Source organism: Lissotriton vulgaris, chromosome 6 (assembly GCF_964263255.1).
Source record: "Lissotriton vulgaris chromosome 6, aLisVul1.2, whole genome shotgun sequence".
NCBI lineage: Eukaryota > Metazoa > Chordata > Amphibia > Caudata > Salamandridae > Lissotriton > Lissotriton vulgaris.
Window position 1 is genome coordinate 778,331,802 of NC_141694.1, and position 24,028 is coordinate 778,355,829.

General features: G+C 42.2%; 1 protein-coding gene across 3 annotated transcripts in view; it reads left to right on the top strand.

The window, feature by feature from the left end:
• LOC147707978 (amine sulfotransferase-like) overlaps nt 1–19,498 on the top strand; it is a 453,149-nt gene extending 433,651 nt beyond the window's left edge. For all 3 annotated transcript variants that reach the window (XM_086926801.1, XM_086926802.1, XM_086926803.1), the window contains exon 7: nt 19,180–19,498. In XM_086926801.1, the coding sequence (XP_086782927.1) occupies nt 19,180–19,304 (125 nt within the window). In that variant the 3' untranslated portion in view covers nt 19,305–19,498. The remainder of the gene's footprint in view (nt 1–19,179) is intronic.
• Nucleotides 19,499–24,028: the final 4,530 nt, after the last annotated feature.

Here is a 24,028-nt window from a genome sequence, read left to right on the forward strand (position 1 = left end):
CACACCCAAGTTGATTTACAGAGATAATATACAAAGCAAAATGAACTGGAGGTGGTCTTGGAAAAAAACTAAGGGGTATATTTACAAGGACAATTTTTTGACTTTGGGGCGGCTATTTATTTATCGCCTTATTTACAAGTTGCCACTAACTGCAGTTAGCAGCACTTTTCCAGTGAAAATGTGAATTTTAAAGGTCGCCACTTCTGTTAGCGAGAGTTAACGAAAATGAGATGCAAGGTGGACGTTCCTGTGAAACAACTCCCGCTAACCCCACTTCGCAATATTTACAAGGATTTCTTTGCATAGTGCAAAACCCCAAAAACTGCCTCTAAGTTCAGTGAGAGGCAGTTTTTTAAGACCAGAAAATAGCTGGTCTTGTAGTTGCTGCAAACGCTTGGGGCCTCATTTCAGATGTTTTGGTGCAGGACAGCGCAGCAGAGATTATTGCGCCAAAACAAAAGCTCAAGAATGTGTCCCACAATAAGATAGGGCGCAGTCCTGGGCCTCATTTATGAAAGGTGTTGCATCGCTGTAACAAAACAGCGTTGGCACACTTTTTACTGCGCCCTCCTTGCAACACCATGGATGTGCAGTATTTACTGTGAGGCGCTCCATGTCCCAAGGATTTACAGATATGTCAGTATTCCTGACGTATCTTTCGGCGCTAAAGTTGTGCATTGCTGTAATCTTGTTGCAAGCATGACAGAACTCCACCAATGCAAGGCGCAGTCCTAACCCTATGGCACAGCATCACCCTTAGGCCAGCCATGAGGCAGGCTTAAGGGTTTGACGCAGTGGTGTCCTAGAATTGTTGCAGTGAAATCCCCGAATACCTACTGAATAGATTGCAGGTGGTCCAGAATGCTGCCACCCGAGCGGACCTTCTGCTTAAACCTGAAACCCAGATCTCACCTCACCTGAAAGCCTTGCACTGGCTACCCGTGAGGAAAAGAATTTGCTTTAAGGCCATGGTCCTGGCCTTTAAGGCACTGCAGGGCCATGGCGCACCTTACCTCAGAAGGAGAGTCATACACTACGCCTCCGCTGAACCTTAAGGTCATCTTTACTGTATCTGGCTGCTGTCCCCAAGATATGCCGCACCCATATAGGAGGACGTCTTTCCAAGTGCAGGTTGCATGCGCCTGGAACCTCCTGCTGGTGACACTCAGACAGTTGAAGGACTTACTTACCTTTAGGAAGATGCTTAAAACCTGGCTCTTCTGTCATTTACCTTAAGTCTCCCTCACCCTTTAAGGACAGCAGCAGACTACTTTTGAGGATCTCCAGCGCCAGGACACTCTTTCTGAGTAGATGTGCACTTTATAAATACTTCTCATTCATTCATTCTCATTCATTCATAGGTTTCACTGCATCACTCCTACAAGGCTTTGTTGCGTGGGAACTCCCACCCTGCATACATCCTACCTAACACAGGTATAATGTGGCACAGGGGCTCACAAGGTCAGGCATAGGCCTAGATGCATCACTTTGTACAGAGTCTAATTTGGCATCAAGGGTGTCTGCTCTCACCTTCCCCAGAGGCCAGCGACCCCCGATCCTCGGTCCACTGACACAGAGGAGCTGCCAGGGCGCAGTTGGAGCTACATCGGTGGAGTTTGTGCACAGTGGTGTTGGCATCTGTAAGTGTTGGTGGAGTGGTGTTGCTGAGGGAGTTGCCAAAAAGTTCTTTGATGGCCTTGATCCAGCTGCAGCTGGGTGGCAACAATGGTGGTGGTGTACAGTGTGCGTTTTGAAGGCGTAATGTATATTATTATGGTCGGTCTAGGAGAGTTCGGCTTGTGGATGTAGTTGAAGTTCCTGCTGGAGGAGAGGACCGGGTCAAGTGTGTGTCCAGCTAAGTGGATTGGTGTGGTTACTAGCTGCTTGTGTCCGATGTTGGTGAGGTTTGCCAAGAAGGTGGTGGTGTTCTGGTCAATGGGGTTGTTCAGGTGGAAGTTGAGGACTCCTAGAAGGATGTAGTCAGTGGATGGGAGAGCCTGGGGTGCGGTGAAGTCTACAATAGCATCAGTAAATGGGGGTTCATGGGCCGGGGTCCTGTAGATGAGGGTGCCGCGAAGAGTGGGGTTCAGGTTGGTCCGGATCTGGAAGTGGAGGTGGAGGCGTTCCATGGTAGCCGTCGGGTCATTAGAGTGTGGGGTCAGTTGGAGTGTGCTTTTTTAGACAATGGTAATCCCTCCTTCTGGGTGCTCGGGTGGTCCGTGTGGGTACATTTGTAGTCTTCGTGGATGGTGATGCAATCTCCAGTCTGGTGCAGAGGTTGGTCTAGGTTTCTGTGAATAAAGAGATGAGTGAGGAGGTGGCATTGAGGAGGTCCCAGATTTATGTTGTATGTTTGTGGAGGAACTGCACGTTGAGGATGCTGTTCAGCCAGTCTGCTGTGCTGTTGGTCAGCTGGGCAGCAGGAGGCGCTGGTGTGCTTATGTGGCAGAAGGGGCGGTTGCAGTTTTGGCAAGGTGCAAGGGAATACTATTGTGATGCTAGATGGTAGGCGGTGTGGCATCCAGGGTTGATGGTGAGGAGGGTGCTGGTGTCAAAGCGATGGAGTGTCTGAGAGGAATGGTCCTTCATGCTGTGTGAAGTCTAGGGGCAAACGGATGCAGACAGGCTTGCCTTAGGCACACCAGTGGTACACCCACTGTGCATGGTCGCACAGCAGTCACCATTAAGTAGTGCTACGGGCAGGGGGACTGGACTGCTGAGAAGCAGGAAAGGACAATGGAGGGGCGGGGACATGGGGGTTGTAAATATACATATTTTTAATCTTACCTCAATGCTGGGTCACATGTCTTCTGTGCTCCTGCTCTCCTGAGTCTGCTTCCAGGAACAGGAAGCAGGCAGCCAGGCCCCCTCCCCTAAGCCAATCACAATACTGCAATGCAGCATTGTGATTGTTCTTGAGTGGCATGACAAGGCTTCAGCCAGGGGCTGGAGAGGTGGGCCTTTTCTCCATGCAGGCTGTAATGCAGCCTGCATTGCAAACAGGGAAGTGTGCATGATTGCTTTGGGTAGCCTGAGAGGGCCAATCAAACAGTCATTGCGCACTTGAGTGGGCATACCACTCCACCCCTGCCCTGCTCCATTAGTAGAGGAGCCCCAAGCAGAAGAAACTTAGCATGAGAATATGAGAATGTTATCATAATGTTATGTTTCCTCTTCTTGTACAGTTTGAACGCACTGAGGTGATGCTCTTCCACCATAGAGGAGGAGCCACCACTGGAGGTTCATCACTAGGTATGGGCGAATTTTGCGAATCTCGCGTTCGCGAATTTTGCGGATTTGCGAACTCGCAATCCGCAAAATCCGCGAATTCCCGCGAATTTGCCGATTTTTTTTATTTTTTATGTTCGCACGGGTTTCTGCAAGTTCGCGAGGGTTTTGTACAATTTCGCAAATTGCGAAATTGTACAAAACGCGTGCGAACTTGCAGAAACCCGTGCGAACACAATGTGCCCAGTAGGGTATGTGCCTCTTGTGTGAATAAAAGGTCAGAGAAAGATCAGTTCAGCAGATGAAGAGAAAGAAGCTCGGGTATTGCGCTCGTGAAAGTCAAGGATGCAAAGCCTATCCAGCATCACAGCTGATTTTCCACGGTAGATTTGGGAAGAAGGCACACCTGTCCAGCCTCGACGACGCTCACGATTGTTTTTGGGCTAATGAATGAGTCACTGAATTTGAGCATCAACTAGTTCGAGCGACCATGTGTGTGTTACTATGCAATCGCCCCGAAGGGCGCAGGGGTCCCTTGAGTGAGCTGCAGACCTGACCTGTGCCCAGCCATGCAACTATTTTACAATGGCGCCAGTAAGCTGCCAGCGCCGTTGTAAAATAGTTACAAAGTTAGCTTGCACAGGAAGCACTGAGATAAAATAAAGCAGCACCTGCTTCGTTTTATCTAGTGGTTCCTGTGCAAGCTAACTTTGTAACTATTTTACAACGGCGCTGGCAGCTTGCTGGCGCCATTGTAAAATAGTTGCATGAGTGGGGGTTCAACTTTTGAACCTGTTACGTTCGCGGATTCTTTTTTGCGAATTTTGCGGGAAATCCGCAAAATTCGCGGATTGCGGATTTCCCAAAAATACGCAAAATACGCGAGCGTAACGGATTTCCCGCTCACACCTATTCATCACCCACTGGCCCTAGGCCTGGGCCCGATTGGACCACCAGGCCTACTCCACTACACGTCCCACCTTCTCCTCACCTGGACATTGACACTGTGGCGCAATCTGTGGTGCTCTCTCAGAATCTGTATAAACAAAGGAAATGCCAATACTGCTAAATTATTAAAGGGAGTTTTGAAAAAGCAATGACCAAAACAATTGCCCTCAAGAAACCACTTGTTCCGTTTCGTTAACAAATCTGAATATTTTATTTTTGTGTATTTTATATTATTTTAATTATGAGCTTTCAGTTAATTTTAATTTTAAAAATTAAAAAAACTAAAAACCTGTTCTAAGAAGAAATTGGTTTGCTCTTTGGATCATTAATATTAATTGAAAGCCCATAATTAAAACAAAATAAAATACACAAAAATAAAAAATTCTGATTTGTTGACGAAATGGAACAAGTGGTTTCTTGAGGGCAATTGTTTTGGTCATTACTTTTTCAATACTCCCTTTAATAATTTTGCAGTATTGGCATTTCCTTTGTTTATTCTGATTGTGGCGCGGCCTTGCTGCATTTAAGCCAGACCCTTGTTGTTCTTTAGTTACTCTCAGAATCTGTGACTCAGCCAGTAGGAGCCTCAGTCAGGCGGGATTTCACAAGCATGGGTACCACAGTCACCGCCAAGTCCGCTGGGGAACCTCCCAATGCAGGTGATGCAACAGGTCCCCCTTATGCGTAAAGTAAGTTGCAGTGCTTGTGCTACACAAGTTCAGCGCAGCTCAGGGTCCTCACACTCCACAGTCCAGCCAGCGCAACATCATCCCACCTGTGATGCAGAGAGGCGTGGCACACCATTTGTAATTCCCTTCTTGCACCTCGGTGTAGTGGTGGCACGTGCTAAGCAGTGCACATCTTCCTACTACCATTCACAGCTCCAAGGGGCACTAGAGAGTCTTCTCACATAGGTCAGCAACATGTCTCCATGCGACCTGGCAGACTTCACCACCAAGTAAGGGTGATCGATGACACCTCAATGTCTACTGCCATGGTCCAGAAACTCTACAGCACCTCTGCATACCATTTCGGGTCCCAGACACAGGGACAGCAAGGCCTCCGGGCCACAGGGACTGTCTGCACTTTCAAGGTTTTGCCTGCTATCGTGTTGCAAGAAGGGCGCTATGAAAAGTGATGCATCACATGTTTTCCCCAGTGATGCACCTCTTTTCATATATGTAACCCCTGATTCTGCACTTTGTCTTCCACTGGGACTCTGGCTGGTCCTCCTGGCCGTTGGGGATTTGGGAAGGTTGTTGATCTGTGCTGCACTTGTACCTGGCTGCTCCATTCCATTGTTTTTCTTTTCTTTTTTTAATTGGAGGTGGATTTGCTGGATATTTTTGCCTCTAGAGGCCAAAAAGGTGAAGTTCTGCTGACTAATGTTAGTTTTTTGGCCGCAAATCAGCCTTTCCTCAGTTTTCGCCCGCTAAGGTAAGAATTTGTATCACCTTGACACTAGTGTTAGCAGCCATTTTCACCGTTGCTACCTGAAACTATCGACATGTAGAGATGTATTGTAAATACATCGCTAACAGGGCGAAAGTTTTCTACCACTCACCGAGACAAACCAGTAATGAACATGTGGGTCAAGATATGATGACACATTTCACTTACTAGAAAATGAATGTCATTACTATCTGCAACTGTTATGGATGCTCACAATATACATGAATGATTGTGAAACTGTGATATGTCTGCTGTCTGAAATGGCATACTGTAATGTAAAAACCTCAATTAATACTTTTAAACCAAAAAAAAACAGGGCCATAGTTTTCGGCGATGGCCCGTGTTAAGAAAGCTGCCGCTAAAACAAGTTAGCGGCAGTTCTTGTAAATTTACCCCCAAAACTTTCATCTTTAGTAGGAGGCAAAAGTAACCAGGTACATGGCATTGGGCAGTCCTAACATCAAAAAGGTGTTGGAATATAAATACCTTGGTGTTTGGCTAGTTGCAGAAAGGTCCTATATGAAGCAAAACTCTTCAATACAAAATAGGGCACATGCCCTTCAGGCTGCCCTGTCAGCTTTTGAAAAAGGTTGTGGGATAATGGCATGGTTCCGATACTGCTGGTCTTGAAGGCGAAGATTTTACCAATTGTTTCATATGGAAGTGAAATTATGCTGGGCAAAGACATGACACGTTGATAACAAAAATGTTTAATAACGTTCTCCGCCTCTGGAAATCAGCATCACTGACCCAGGGTTTCTTAGAGTTTGACCTCCCCCATCAATTGATGTTCAGAAAATACACATTTATCAAGTTGTACCCAGGGCCGGACTGGGAACCAAAGCATGCCCCGGCAAAGTGCTCAGAAGGCCCCCCCAGGGGGTTGGGGGTGCGGCCGAGCTGTCTGCCAGGGCCGGTTTCAGACAATTTTGTTACAGGAGCAGATATTGCAGCTATGCTGCAAAACGTGAGCAGTCAAAATATCGAAATTTTAATATCGACCTACACTAAGATCGAGTTTTTAATATCGTAGGGACAGAATATCGAACTCAAGAATATAGTTGACCAGAATATCGACTGCAAGGTAAGTAATATCAATTTATTTAATATTGAAGTAAGTAATATCAAAGTAACTAATATTGTTAGCAAAAATATTGTTGTAAATATTAAAGATTTATTTTTAAATGTTATGTATTTAGTATGTATTTTATATGTATGTTTAACATTTTATTCATATTTTATCATTAATTTTAAATATATGTATTAAATGTTTAGAAAATAGTAATTTTTTTTAACATTTGTTTTGCGTTTTAGTATCAGAGCGGATCGTGGGTTTATAGGGGAATAGGGTGGGAATTAATTTAATTATAATTAACTAATTAAAATGTTTTTATTTATTGTCATTGATTGTTAATGTAATTTTAATTCATTATTAATTGGTAATTAGTTTTTATTAATTGGTTAATTTATAATTATATGAATTATAATTAATGTATATACATTTGTAGGTATTGTTATAGTTAATTTATTTGAATTCATTAGTTGGTAAATATTTTTATTAATTGATTAGTTATTAAATATAATATTTTTAATGTGCAGCGGGTTGTGGGTGTATAGGGGAATAGGGTGGGAAGTAATTTAAATATAATTAATCAATTCATATGTTTCATTTATTGTTATTGATTAATTTATTGTTAATTAATTATTAATTGGTAAACATTTTTTATTAGTTGGTTAATTTTTAATTATATTAATTATAAATATTTTATATTTACTGTTTAATTGTTTTGTTAATTACATTATTGTTTATTAACTATTAATTGGTTATTAATATTTATTAATTGATAATTAAATTAATTGTGTTATTTTTTAAGTGTAGCACATTGTGTGTTTATAGGGGAATAGGGTGGGAAGTAATTTAATATTATTTAAGTAATTATTAATGTATTTTTTTTAAAAATATTTAATTGATAAGTATATTAATTTAACTCTTACGCTATCCAACGCTTTCCCTAATGTTGCACTCACTGGTGTGGGAATAGTAATTTTAACCCCTACGCTATCCAACGCTTTCCCTACTGTTGCACTCACTGGAGTTGGAATAGTAATTGTACCCCTACGCTATTCAAAGCTTTCCCTACTGTTGCACTCTCTGGAGTTGCAAAAGTAATTTTTACCCCTCCGCTATCCAATGCTTTCCCTACTGTTGCACTCACTGGAGTGGGAATAGTAATTTTTAACCCTACGCTATCCAACGCGTTCCCTACTATTGCATTCACTGGAGTGGAAATAGTAATTCTAACCCCTAAGCTATCCAACGCTTTCCCTACTGTTGCATTCACTGGAGTTGGAATAGTAATTTTTATCTCTACGCTATCCAACGCTTTCCCTACTGTTGCCTTCTCTGGAGGTGGAATAGTAATTTTTACCCATACGCTACCCAACGCTTTCCTTACTGTTGCACTCACTGGAGTATGAATAGTCATTTTTACCCCTACGCTATCCAGCACTTTCCCTACCGTTGCACTCTCCGGAGTGGGAATAGTAACTTTTACCCTGACACTATCCAACGCTTTCCCTAATGTTGCAATATGTGGAGCAAGTATATATATATTAATTTGTAAGTAGATGTTTAATTAATTTTAGCATTATATGTATTCATTATTATTATTATTATTATTATTTTTAATATTTATATCTATATTTTTTAATTATATGTATAATGTACTTATTTTTACATTATTATTAAAACATTAAAAAAATATTTAATTGATAAGTATGTTAATTTAACCCCTACGCTATCCTACGCTTTCCCTACTGTTGCACTCACTGGAGTTGGAATAGTAATTTTACCTCTACGCTATCCAACGCTTTCCCTACTGTTGCACTCTCTGGAGTTGGAATAGTAAGTTTTACCCCTACACTATCCAACGCTTTCAATACTGTTGCACTCACTGGAGTGGGAATAGTAATTTTTACCCCTACGCTATCCAACGCTTTCCGTACTGTTGCACTCACTGGAGTGGAATAGTAATTCTAACCCCTAAGCTATCCAGCGCTTTCCCTACTGTTGCACTCACTGGAGTGGGAATAGTAATTCTAACCCCTAAGCTATCCAGCGCTTTCCCTACTGTTGCACTCACTGGAGTTGGAATAGTAATTTTACCTCTACGCTATCCAATGCTTTCCCTACTGTTGCACTCTCTGGAGTTGGAATAGTAATTTTTACCCCTACGCTATTTAACGCTTTCCATACTGTTGCACTCACTGGAGTGGGAATAGTAATTTTTACCCCTACGCTATCCAACGCTTTCCCTACTGTTGCACTCACTGGAGTGGGAATAGTAATTCTAACCCCTACGCTATCCAACGCTTTCCCTACTGCTGCACTCTCTGGAGTTGGAATAGTAATTTTTGCCATTATGCTATCCAATGCTTTCTCTACTGTTGCACTCACTGGAGTGGGAATAGTAATTTTTACCCCTACGCTATCCAGCACTTTCCCTCTGTTGCACTCTCTGGATTGGGAATAGTAACTTTTACCCTGACGCTATCCAACGCTTTCCCTAATGTTGCAATATGTGGAGTAAGTATATATAACAATATTTTTAACATTGATATTTTTTACAACAATATTTTTTCCCGATATTTTTGTACTTACCTTTATGTAGATGTAAGGATCCAAGTGTTGTTTCTGCAGCAGTGTCCCAGAACCGAAGACAGACCTAACCCCTCCCACCTACACCTATTGCGTCTATCAAACTCTAGATCCACAATGGTGATATGGAGGGAAAGGAGAGAACAAAACAAGGAAAGGAAGAGGGAAGAGTTTCCTTGGACTGGATGAGTCTTCAATCTGGCGTGTAGTACACAGGTACTAAAAAGCAGGATATTGATCAATACACAACAAGAGAGAGACAAAACAAAACAGGCTATTCTTTCATAAGTTTACCTAAGGTCTTCTTGCAGGTTCCCAGAACACAGGTTACTAAAATCTTCTCACAGGATACCCCAAGAGATTGGACCAGAAACTATAACTATTCTAAGCAGCCTAAATAGGTAAAGAAAAGATATGTAAGTATGTGTGAACCTGCTCAATGCTTTACAGTATGACACTGAAGCCTAATAGAGGTCTCACCCTATCCGGCTTATCTGCAATAGGCGTAGGTCTAGGAAATCCTAGAATCTCTCAGTTAACATGTGTGTTCTGAAACATATAAAGCATGGTAAGCTCACAGGTGCATTAATCTGGAAGAAGTAATATAAAATTAGCGCTGGGCGCCTTTACCAGTCCTTCAAGAATTCACAGCCGTGACGGGAGCCTGTCGCCAAGACTTCAATGATATCCAAGGAGGGCAAAAATATAAGGGGAGATGCCAATAACGTAGTGTGGATTTCAGCTACCACAATGCCCCTTGAAAAGCAGACGGAACTGCACTACCCAAATCCGGCCGGCCGACGGAACAGCAAGTCTGGCCGGCAGCGGAACCCAGAAGAAACAGTCCGGTCAGCCCACGGGAATCGTGGAGGAGAAAGCCGGCACAATGCAAAAACAAAAGGTTGAGATTCTCCGTTGCCGCCCTGGGAGCAAGAGCGGCCACAATGCTCGGAAGTTTCAATAGCTGCCAAGGTTGCGGCTCCTGGGGAGACAAAGAGCCGAAAGGGGAACTCTCGGCGATGCGAAAACAACAGGGATCCACTGGGCTTTCCGCAACGCAGGAAAAGTGACGAGGACAGAACAGAGGGTGAAGCGGCGAGGCGGAAGTGATGCGACGAAGAGTCGAGCACTAGAACGCGAAGTGCCTCACACACGGGAAGTCAGGCTTTTAATGTTGCCGGACCTCCTCGCACATGCGCTGTGCGTGGTGGCCATCTTTAATGTGGAACTGGAACTGGTAATCGTGACAGTAGGTAGGACTTCAATTTTTTTGTCTGTGATATTTCTGTGTCAATATTTTTGTAGGTTGATTTTTTTGTCTGTCGATATTTTGTCAGACATTCCTGCAAAACAGCCCCGTAACAAAAACGGCCCCCCACGCAGGCAGCCGATCAGGGAAACACCCAGTGCCCGCTACGTCCAGTCCGGCCCTTGTTGTATCACAAAATCAGGTCGACACAACCTGATACACTCAACAGTATTTTACAGAATGAATGAAAGAATACCAGAGGTAAAACAGCCGATGCTCAATGTATGGACACATGCTTGGATGACCTATGTCTCCGTAAGGTCTGGAGCTTGGCACAACCTGAAACTAATTGAGGGAAATGGCAAATGCCAATGTCTGCGTCCTGGGCAAAACGGACGATAAATATACTCATGCCTGGATGATCTTATCCTCATATAACCATCTGGGAGAGCATCCCTATCTGCGAGCAAATTATCAAAGATATATAAAAAATAGATTTCTGCCATTCCATCCTCGAGCGCTTCCAAAGCAGGAATCTCTGCTACATATTATATATGTGTGCTCTATGTTACTCAAGCATCGCAGGCAACTGTTCCGCCAGCAGCTTATCCTTCTAAACATGCAGACCTGTAGACGAGAGGGTATAGCAACCATGACCCCACAAAATGCAATGTTAAATATCAAGTTTGTCAAGTCCACATCAATATTTCCGCATATGTTGAAACTGCTGAAACTGTATGAGTCGGAAGGGTGAAAAGTACTCGTTTATATGTGGCTTCTGACTAGGCATCAAATATTAGGGCCTTTTTATATGTTTCATTTGCGTTCACACAAAAGTAATGATTTGCACTATCTTATTTGATCAGTATTTATTGTACGTTTTTACAGACTCTCGTCCTACCCTGGTTATACCTGCACATTCTAATACTTATATAAAAGCACTGTCACTTTATATGATTAGCAAACAGGAAAAGGTCAAAATCTCAATAGAACCTTGTTTGTATGTCTGCTGATTTTTTATCTCACTTATCTGCATGTTCTGAATATGTTTTATGGTTTTACATATGTTGGATTGCAAAGGTTTTTATTGATCATGAAATAAACCTACTACCCATAATTATTTATTTATTTTCTTTTATTAAACTCCTATAAAGCGCACATTTACCCAAAAATGGCTTCCATGCACTGTACAACAGAGAAGATGGCAGAGTAACAGCTTAAATCAGCCACGTCGTTAGGCCCATATGGAGTGCGAGGAAGGAAGTGCAGCATCTCAGGGGTTTAGGAAGGGAGTGCCACAGTTTTGGAACCAAAATAGAGAAGGAGTGCCCTCCCATGTGAGCCAAGCAAAACCTAGCTACAGTGTGCAAGGCCAGTTTCCAAGATCTCAGCATGCATGTGGGCTGATAGGGCACCACCTGATCCTGTATGTAGCGTGGGCCTGCTCCAGCTCTGGTTTTGAAGATGTAGCACAGGACTTTGAATTGAATGCGCTGTGAAACTGGGAGCCAATGGAGCTCTTGAAGAAGATGAGAGACCAAGGCGTGCTTCGGGAGTTGGTACAGAAGTCTAGCCACTGAATTTCAAACTATCTGTAGGTGTTGATGGAAGCTAGATCTAGTCCCCCAAATAGAAGTAGATATACATATCACCAACATATAAAGTGATGAGTGGTTGCTACTGGGTTTATTTTCTATAAAAAACATATGTTGCATAATGGGTAAACAATTATAGCAAATGTATCCATAAGTGCTTCACTTTTTAAATTTTTGGGGAAAATAATGATAAAAAAAATTATAACTTATCAACAGCAAAACATGTAATGCCTGAGTTTGTAAATACTCATCCATGCATGTAAATATACGTTTTTGTATTGTTCAACTTTACACCTTTAGACCCTTTTGCATATGCGTAATATGTTAACCACTCAAAGGGGCTAATTATGATTGCGGATTTCCCGCATCCTCCGGGCCGGCGGAAGCCACCGCCGGCCCGGAGGATGCGGGAAAACCGCTGCGGAGCCTCCATAGACCCACCGCCAAATTAGGATGGCTGGTGGGTCTGATTTTCTGTCCGCAGCTTTTCCGCCGCAGTCGCCTTCCGACCGCGGCGGAAAAGCACTAACATGTCTGGCGGTGTCTATCAGACAGCGCCAGGCATATTAGGATGTCTGCAATTCTATGCTTTTCCACGGCGGCTTTTCCGGCGTGGAAAAGCATACGGACCTTCACTTCGGGGGCCCGTTGCGGGCCCCCTGGGTGAAGGGGTGGTGGGGGGTGCACATGGGGGGTACCTATGGTACCCTACTGCATTTGCGTGCTCAATGCAGCAGGCACCGCGCGGTGCCTGCCACTTTGTGCACGCAAATGCTGTGCATGCATTTTCAACATTGCGGCGGGTGCAGCTTGAAGCTGCACCCGCCGCAATGTTAAAGATTGAGGATGTGACCGCCACCCTGGCGGTCACATCCTAATCTGCACAGAGGGAACGCCGCAGCCCTGCGGACGTTCCCTCATACTCTGGGGTCGCGGACGGACTCAAGTCCGTCTGCGATCATAATGACCCCCAAAGTATGTACAACTTTTATGTATGGGTATGTATTTATTTACATATTTTCCTACCACTGAGGAGGAAAAAATATTTATATTATTTGCAACTCTCCCCAAACCACTATTCTATGACTCACCCTATATCTCTTTCGAACTATACCCCTACCTCCACTCTCTGACTCATCCTAAACCTCTCATACTAATATGGACTCCAAAATAACCCTTTCCAAACTCTTCCCTCCTTTATCCTATTCATCCAACTAACAGGTGCACATGTTCACCACTCCCAATAACAATTTATATTTCCCTCTACTAATTATCCACAAATCCACCTTGGGTTCGTGAGTAGCATGCTACTCGCCCAAAAATATTTCGAGGCCTCATCAGTGGTAGTACATGCTATATCAATGCAATTACAATATTTCTGCACGCCCATTTCAACCATCAGTTAAGCTTCATACCAAGTGTAGTTGATGAGTTATGCAATAGCACTATCTCCAGTGACTCTCTAGTGGTTAATTCCACACAACTGTGTAGGGCCTGCAATTCATGTGTGATGACAGGTTGGTGCTCAATATTCTCTTTTTAGGAGTGAAAAGGGATCAAACAGATGATTGGAGACACTAAGATTTAATTCAACAGACAGTCATTTCATCCTGAACTGAGCCAGTGTCTCCATAAACAAAAGTTCCCCATGCCTTACTAAGAATGCCTCATGACAGAAGCTTTCAGGAATGTTAACACTTTCTTTTCCTTTAGCTGCTATTAGTTTAGTGGTCCCCCTCCGAAATATATTGATTATAACCTTATTTATTACCTAGAAGAGTGGGATTGGCAGTCAAATGAGTAGCATACTGACCATGGTGAGCCAAAACTATGTTTAATAACCTTGATCCAACCAAACCACAATCAGTTCATTGGAACCCCCCCCCCCCCCATTTACGGTGATATGCAGAACATTCAAAAGCTCGTTTTGCATTAGCTTCCAATTGTTATATCCTGCAAGATGAGATACCCATTGCTGTTTGGTCCATTTCTTCCGCAGCTGGCTGCAGTTCTTGCATTACGGATAGACATATGAATAAAGAGCTAAGTGTTTGATCTATTTAGAGAGAAGCCAGAAATCTCAGAATAATCATGAACAAACTTTAATATGACTAGTGTGGTGGAAGGTGTTCACAGATAAAGATAGAGTAAAACATCAAACAATGCTGTGTGCTGATACATGCACAATCTCAACGGCGGACTCCTAGCGATGCACCTCAAGCTAGTTCCAACAAATCCTGGTCTTGCGCAATGATGCCTAGTTCCAGCTGTTGGATGACGCCTCTGTTTTCCAGATCTAAATACAATGCTACAATTGGGGGTGCACCAGGCAATGAAGTCTAATAGACTTAAGTGTAGTTTGGAGTCCGGCAGGACGTGCGTTATTACGGTGTTCCACATGTAGGCCTTATTATGCCTGTCAGGGGCGGCCTTAGGCATGTGCAAGCTGTGCACTTGCACAGGGCCCCCAAACCCAAGGGGCCACCACGCCAATATATATCCTTCATATAATAATCCTCTGAGGATGGAAACATATTTGCGTGGCGGCCCCTGGCAGGGATTTGGCGGCCTCCTGCTCTGTTCCACTTCCAAATATCCTGATCCCCCCTCCTCACTGGCCTCCGCGCTCCGCCCGGACCCCCTCTTCCGGGCCCCCTACCTACGCTCCCTGCCCGGGGCCGCCATGAGCCTAGAGCCGCCCCTGTGCCTGTGAGAACTCCAACGGTTTCCAGTGCAATGCACTGGAGAGATTGTCAATGTGCCACTATGCTTCTGGATTTATTTCCATTAATTTATAAGCCCTGATGATGTTCTCCTAAAGGGAACAAAACGCATTAATGAGCATTGTTTACTACTGATCTTTAGAAAAAACTATTTGAAATAAAGGATTTTTTGATACTACACTAAGTCTATTGGACTTCATTACCTAACACACCCCCAATTGTAGTATTCCATAATGTCTTGTGCTGAGTCTCAATAGGAAACTGCAAGCATTTTGGGTCTTCTCTGCAATACGATATTGCCCACTGTGATCCAGATTTATTTATTTTATTTATTCATTTATAAAGTTTTATGTAGTGCGAACATGACCCACGGCGGTATCAGAGCGCTTTACAGTACATAATTATCACATATTATACATACAATCAGGAATCACATATAATACAAATGAGGTAGACATTGCTGTTTGGATAAAATCGGTGACAAGTAGGCATCAGAAAGTTGAAGGTTTAGGATCTTAATTTGTTCATGAGAAACATTTTCGCTTCCTTTTTGAAGGCAGTAAAAGAGGAGATTCTGCGTGCGTCTGGGAGAAGGTTGTTCCAAATCTTCAGTGCGATACCTGAGAAAGCTCTGCACCCAGTTCTCTTTTTGTGGAAGGATTGAGGTTTTAGTAGTAGTGAGCTCTCGCGAATGTCTAAAACCTCCCGACCGCTCTAGCTTTTGTGCTAAATAGCTGGGGGTGTTGCTATGTAGGGATATGTGTGTCATCCAGGTGATCTTTAGTTGTATTCTCGACTAGCAAGGTACACAGATGTTTCATAGTATTGCTTTGCCCTTGCATCACACAATGTGTCATAAGATGAACGCAATAATAAAGTCAGATTTACAATGCAACACAAGCACACCATGTGTGGCCTGGCGTTGCTTGTTTAATCTGTAGTAACGCTAGCAATCAAGTCACTGCCTTGCGTTACTCTGACCTAGGAAACCATTCCATATGTGCAGCATGGGTGCTACCACGCATCCACCTGTGGTTTTTGTTGCATTTGGTCCAAGACTTGTAACCCTGGGAATGCGTCAAAATGCTTTGCCTTCCCAAGGGAGGCACAACAAGGAGAATTATCTTTTTTTTCTCCTTATTGTTTCCTCTTTCGAAGTTTATTGTATTCTGCAGCACACTTAGAAAGAGGATAAAAACACAGAGAATTGTTTTTCTGCTGAAAGATACCCTCCTTCCTGCAGATAAACATTTGTACCTGCGTTGGCAGCAGATTGTGTGCCAGTGCAGGCAGACAGCAGGAATGCAACATATATTGGTAATTATGACACATACCAGTTCTGTCCCTTTCACGCAAGACAGTGCAGCAAGTTTCTTGCTGTGTTGCGTGAAAGATTGATAAATCTGGCCCTGCGTCGGTCAGAGAGAGCAGTGGAGAAATAGTTATCTATCTTACTCTGATAACAAAAGGGGCCTGCAGAAAATGACGTCAAGGTACTCCACTGATTATTCGATAGCTGACCCACTGTCTTCTATGGGGAGGACCTGGTTTGCACTGATCATGACAGGTGGAGGATTACCGAAGAGGGAAAGGTTAAGCCTGTAGTTGTGCATTTCCATGGTTATGTAGCAGTGTGCCCTCTAGGTGCCATTCTGGATTTCTACCTGGAAAACCATGGCATGCATACTTTAGGGAAGAGACTTCCACTCTTGAAATCTAAGATCACAGAAGACGTCCAAGATCATCATTGGCTGCACACCATTTCCAATTCTTCTTTGCAGCACATCCTTTTTTTAAAATAAAGAGGTTTGCCACAGAGAATGCTGTGTCACAGTACAGTCAAAGTATTTTTCAACAGGATCTTTCACACTCGTTTTTTATTTTTGTCCCTTTTTTTGTTTGCCCTTGGGCTGAAGAAATCCTCCTAGGCTAAACATTGGTTGTCTTTAGTCCTGTTGTGAAGAGGTGTTTAGTGCCAGGTAACTCCTTCTTATTAGAAGACTCTGATCCTCCTGTTCTTGCTTCAAAGGTTTTTGTGCCCACTGTTCTTTTTTCTATATTTGACCATACCCCAGATACACAAGCTTCTTCCAAATTCAGTCACTCCAGTTTTACAAGGCGAAGTGACTACAGGAAGCAATGATCCATTCTTCTTGCAAGCCACAAAAGGAAAACAGGAGTAGCCACTACATTCAGCCCATGACAGATATTGGCAATTACTGATAAATGGCTATGGGGTTGAAATAATTCTGTAAACCGATGGCACTCATCTCGTATTGAAATTCAACAACAAGTTTGCCGATATTAAAAGTCGGATTAATGTCTGCCTCTATGAGGTCTTTCAGTGGATGACCTTCCTTAGGTTGAATGACTCTAAAATGGAAATAATGTTTGGAAATGAACTCCCAAGTTGTGAGATCTAAGACCCTAGTGTATGAGAGGGATTTCCCCATTACCCCAAATTTCTATGAGTTTTGTAAGGATAATGGCTCAGGCTAATTTCTAGGGTCAACTCAGTAGTTTCCACTTTTTACTCTCAGTTTAGAATTTTGAGAAACATTCTGCCATTTATCCCTGCCCTCCCTAGAACCTGTGTGGTGAATGCCTTGATCAATTTCAGACTGGACTATACTTATGCATGTCATCTGGGTGTACCAGCATCAGCAATCCATGGACTGCAACAGGTTTCGGGAATGACAGTACAGCCGGTGTTTAACTTTAGGAAAATTGGCATGGCAAGTCCTCACCAACCCATGGGAGTCTCCTCTGGTTGGTTTTCCCTAGCCATATTAAATTCAAATCCCTCCGGCACACAAAGCCTATCATGGTTTGAGGCCAGCATCTTTACAGAACGTCTTCTCTAGATATGTCTCCGTTCTGTTTCGCATTCCTCTTCCTTCTTTGTTCCTTTTTCTGTTATTACATCCTCCTTCTTGAATGGTCTTCATCATCTTTCTCTCAGATTAGGCAGTAGGTTTGAAACCCAAGAGTGTGGATCAAGCCTTTCATTCTTTCGCGATAAATAACATTATTTTCTTTGAGTTGGATCAGAAAAGAACCCGTTATTGAACTCCCTTGGGAACATTCGGTTTCTTGTATGCACTTTTGAAATTCTAAGAGTTTCCTGCATTTTGCATACAACATATAACACATTAAAATGACACAAGTACAGTTATGTTGCCTACCTAAAGCATTACTGTAATATGAAGGTTTATTTACTATATTTTATTTCTCGTATTCATAACTTGTGAAAATACATGTCATGAAAATTATCACTCGTAAAAAAAGCTGGAAAGCACAGAGCTAGTAGGAAGATGTTTTTCGAATTATTTGATTTTTAGAAAATGTGCACTGTACACTTATCTCTAAAATGTTGCCCTTTTAAGTGGATCAACTATAACCTGAATCAGACTTTACCACTCGTCACTGGTAGATCTTAGGGCTGCATGTATCATTATTTCAAATAGTGATTACCTAATTGCGATTCTCTGCGAATCACAATTAGGAAATCCCAATTTGAATGTATGAAACTCCATGAGTTTCATTTAGCGTTTCCTAATGGGTCGCAAATCGACCTACCTCATTGATATTAATGAGGTAGGTTGCAATTTGCGAACTATTATGAATCAGTAAAATCACAGGGATGGTGGCCCGCTGGGGTCAGCAGACCACCATTTCTTTACTTGCTTTCAAATAAAGAAATCATTTATTTTTAAATGCAGCCCCTTTTCCTCAAAGGAAAATGTGTTTTGTTTAAAGAAAAATAAAAAGTTTACTTTTGTGAGCAGGCAATGGTCTGTGGGACCACTGTCTGCTCTTAAAAACATTTTTACAAACATTCACAAAGGGGAAGGGGTCCCTTGGAGACCCCGTCCTGTGTGCGAATGGGTTACCACGTACTTGAAGTAGGAGGAAATATGTGAATGTTTTGTGATCACATTTCCGTCGCAAAACATTCCTACATATCGCTGCAATTCAGTATTAGGAAGGAATGCATTAAACGTGCCCCTTCCTAATACCGAATCGGTATTTATTCACAACACCAAATTGTGATTCGATAACTTGTTACCGAATTGCTAATTGGAATTCATGCCTAACAAAATGCAGTTTACCAGTCACAAACAGCCCAATTCTGTGAATTCCGGTAAAATACATGATACATGTGGCCCTTAGTGTTTTGTAAGATATTTTTCCACAGAGTAAGAGCTCAATGTACTATAGCCACTTAAAGAAATTGTGGCAGCCTGCAGTATGTTCATTATGTCTTTGCAATTCTTGCAGGTTCTGAATATCTCACTATTTCTGTATCTCGTCTTTGTCTCACAGGCACCATTGGAGACTGGAAAAATGTCCTGACCGTCGCACAGAGCGAAAGATTTGACAAAATATTTCAGGAAAAGATGAACGATCTGCCAATAAAATTTATCTGGGATATTAATGAAAACATGTAAACTTGCTAATAAAATACCTTGTTAGAATTAGACAGTTAAGTACCATTTTACCAACTGCAAACCTTATCCGAATTTCCCTGATAAATCCAATATATTTACATGATCTTTCCATTTCTGCTTATGTAACCCTTTGCATTTGATATATTTGTGTATTTGAGTACACATTTTTCATTTATAAAGCAGTGTTGTGTTAAGTACTGATTGCACTTGTACAGCATATAACATTTACCTTAACACAATTTGAAAGTGCATCTTTTATTGGTATATGTATCAACATGTTTTATAATGTGTGAATAAATGTAGCAAATAGGCTACCGTGGTGGAAGGGGTTTGGAGCTGAGTAATAAAAAAATAATCCTGTAAATCCGGCCTGACCGATGCCAAGAACATGTCCTCCTCATGAAATGCACATATAGTTGGTTGGTTACAGTCTATCAGATTTCAGGTGCTGGGATAGAGAATTGTGTTTGTGCCGGAGCTTTAGACAGAACATCTTTTTTTGGGGGGGGGACATCTGATAAAAAAATTGTATTGAAAATTATAAATACTTGGGTCACAGTTTGATTCTCGATTGTCAGCGATCTTACAAGTTGTTGCTTCATTTGTGTACTCTGCTCTAAACTTTTGTTATGTTGTCTCTTAACAAGAACAAATGAAGATCAGTGAAAAGGCCACTGTTCAGGTGAAGGTTTTGGCCTCAGGATGAGTGTCTGAGTAAAGGGCCTGGTATTTCTCCACAACAGTTACTATTATCAGTGAGAACGAATAACTGGGTGGGAAAAGCAGTAGAATCAAAAGTAGACGCCTTAGAATAAAGCTGTTAGCAGGGGAATCTCGGAACTACTTATCCAGTTGCCTTGGCACTTCCTCATTTATCTCTGAAATGTCACCCAGAGATCTCCACTGCCAAGAGAAACGTTCTAGATTTGTGATTTTCCACAATTTCTTAAAATTCCAATTATCACCATGACACTCATCAAGAGGCCTGAATATGGTAGAAGTTTGTACAATTATATTTATGACAAAGCATTGACAGTACGTGTTGGAATCTTAATTATGTCATGTATGGACTCACATAATCCGACAAAGGACAGTGATGAAATCTTGAAGGTGGCATATAGATTTGGATATTCCTGTACAATATAGATTTGTTTAAAGAAAGGAGATGAAAAAGCAACAGGAAATCTGTCAATGAGCTTAATTTTCCTTTGTATCCTTTCGACTCTTCCCAGCAATTAACCATAGCGTATTTTGTAGTGGAAGGTGAAAACATGTGCATGTTCCAGTTTCACATTCATGTTTGTCCAGATGCTTGCCAAGGAAAAAGTTTAGCATTGTACATGCAAGTAAGATTTAAATCCATAAGTAGTCTAATTTATGAGCCTCAGACGCTTTTCTTTTTTCAGGAACGCTTTTATTGCATGTTTAAACGATTGTAAGGCCAGTGAGCTTTCTGTGGTAGAAAATCTACTCCCTTGGAGGGAGACTTGGAGATCCAGGCAGGGGTGGTTTCTCCTAAAGGGTGGAAAAGCGTCAGCCCACCTGCTGCAAGTGCAGCAGGCAAATACAAATCCATAAAATGGCATGGCAATGGCATTTTATTTTGCCCCGGATCGCGTAAATGTGAGGGTAGGGGTGAGGCTGAATGCTGAGATTGCAGGATTGCAGCTGCCCCTCCCAGGGCTGTGAAAAAGCTGGGGTATTGCTGGCACAGGCCCCCAGTCTCCAACTGAGGACTCGGTTTGTCTGCTCCAAACAATCTTGTTCCCACTGTCAGGCTAAAAACAGCCTGAGAGCAGTTCCAAGATTGGTTGGAATGGTGCACCACTGGGCAGGAAGGAAGTCCTTCTCTTTCCTGCTCCTGGACACTGATCTCCGGATGAGGACTGCTGCACGGAGCAGGAGCAGTATTTATGGTGAGTTTGGTGCCATTATGCCTCACCATATTTTTAAATTGCTAGCCGCCACTGATTACAGGGCGTGAATGCCATGGGTGGTGTGACCACTTACAAACTAAAAGAGTTGTTGGTATTTGTAAGCTCCTATCATAGTTTTTCCAACCCTGGAAATGGCCAGAGGTTTTCACCTGGAGTAAATCACTTTCCAGTTTGGAAATGGAATTCTTTCAAAACTGACAGAGGTGTACACAAAAGGTTTTTGCATGGTGAAAAAAAGGAGTCCTCATAAAGGCGAATACTTACCAAGTACATTTGATTGTTTATTTTCTTTGCATGTAAAAATAGAAGTGTGTATATTTGTGCATGCAAAATAGATTTCACAAAAGTTTCAAGGATTCCACGTGAAAAGCTGTGACTCACTTGGATTTTGAGGCATGACCATGGATAATGCTTATGAATTACAAAGTTCCAAAGTGTGTTAGGAAACCTGTGGGCGCAGATTTGCTACTTTGTAAGCAAATGCGGCCTTACATGTTTTGACAGAGTGCCCCAAACAGCAACAGAAGCACTCTTCCAATTATTAGGGCTAGAGGGTAATTTTCAGAGCAAAAGAAAAACAAAATACAGCAAGGAGAAAACATTCAAAGGTCTAAAATAAAGCTCTATGTAAATGTGGGTGTGTCTGATATCTAACAAAACATGTTAAAATTGAAATTTAAAAAAAGTGCAACACCAGTAGGTGAAATTGTACTGTAGGGGTGCTATTCTACATATTTTTCTCTAGCAGAGTGATCTACGTAGGGCTGATGAATGGCAGCACAACAAACACCAGCACAAAATGCAGTACTGCAGTAGGTAGGGAGAATTACAGAATAACTGTTGTGTTAGAAAGTCATAGCTAAACACATTGGATTCTAGATCGCAATCTTGCTAACTCATTCTCTTTTCTTAGCTTCTCTGGTAGATAAACCACTATGCATCTTAAAATGTAACTATTCATTTGAATCATTTTAAAAATGAAGGGCCCCATTCAAAAAGGCAATTTTGGAGTATGAAAAGTACTGCTAATTTACATACTGCAAAATGTAATCTATAAAGGTCCAACTGAGATCTTTGCCTTTATGGTTGTACAGGATTTTATGGTAGACATGAGTCGGCCAAGGGGAAGTGGTTTGAATACGGAAAACATGGAGAATAGCAAATATGGATTGGGTGGGGTTTAAGGGATATTGTTAGTGGAGATTATGGAGAGACACACTAATACAAAACACATACCCATATAAGAGGAAACAATCAATTGCAGTTTGCAAAGTACACATTTAAATCTACTTCAGCCGTACCACTGATCACACAGGCTCCAGTGTACGCCAGCCCAACCTTGGAGTAAGTTAGGCACTACATATGGCCAATCACTGGTAGTGCAGCACACTCCTTTACAAATCAACCGAGACGTGGAAGTAACACAAACACCTAGGAAAACATTTCAAATAAATTAAATAGAATTTTATATTAAGCATGAAATAATTTTATAGTTTATTATTAAATGTTTAAAAAAATGTTTAATTGTTTAATAGACAAACAAACAATGAACTACATTGTTCATTTTTCTTTTCTTAACTTGCATCCAAGATTGTGACGTATTTTCTACTAATAATACCATGAGGGGTGGGGGAGAAGCATTTCATTTTTACAGTGAAAACTGACCCATTTTCTGCAAAGTGCCTAGCTGTCGATTTTGAACCCTATCTCTGCCCACACCTAAGGAAACCCAGCAAAAATATACATTTTGGAAACTAATAATTTTACAAAAAATGGGTAGTAGTAGTAGCGTTCTCTAGATAGAGAAACGTCCGCACATTTGTTAACCTCATTATATTGAGTGTTTATAGTATAAACGTGGAAGTAGTGGATAGCAGTAGCGGTCGGCAGTAGGTGTTTCTATAGGGCGGTGACGTGGGCAGGAGGAGGGGCAGGGGGGGGGGGAAATAATGTATGGATTACGGAGTTTTACAGGTAAGTAAACATTTAAATACATAAAACGAATTTCGTTGCGCGCACTGCATCACATTTGGTGATGCAGTGCGCGCAACGAAATTCGTTTTATGTATTTAAATGTTTACTTACCTGTAAAACTCCGTAATCCATACATTATTTCCCCCCACCCTGCCCCTCCTCCTGCCCACGTCACCGCCCTATAGAAACACCTACTGCCGACCGCTACTGGTGGATAGCATAGTCAAAGTCAAAGGATGGATGCTCAATTAGCCCCAACAACACCCACTACCCAGAGGTATATGTATCACACAGAGTGTGCATAAAGCCACAGTTCAAAAGAAAGGGCTCGAACAGCACACCTATAGTCACTATTAAGTCAGCAAATATGTGTTACAATCAATGGGTATCAATTACACCCACTCCACCCCAATAGAAATGGCATCAATCACAATAATATTCATCAAAATATAAGGATCCAAGGCATGTAGTAGTCTTGATAAGCATCCACAGCTAAGGGGAGGTCATTAATTTTAATCAGGTCAATGTTGTTACGTGCCTGATCCGTGCCTGATCCGTTTTTTCCTTCCATGCCAGTAATTTTCCGGCACCCTCCCCATACTGGAAATGTGCCAGCTTACTGGCCTCCCATCTTTCTTGTAATCTCAGGTTGAGAGTTGAGGCTAATTGACCCTTTAAGGAGAGTAATCTCTCGCGCAAAGATATCAAAACATCATCCGAGGAACTAGCCTTGGAATCAATCTCCAGCTGGACCATGGCTATATTCGCCTCCACAGAGGCGACGGCCTCTCTATACTCCTTTCTTCTATAGGC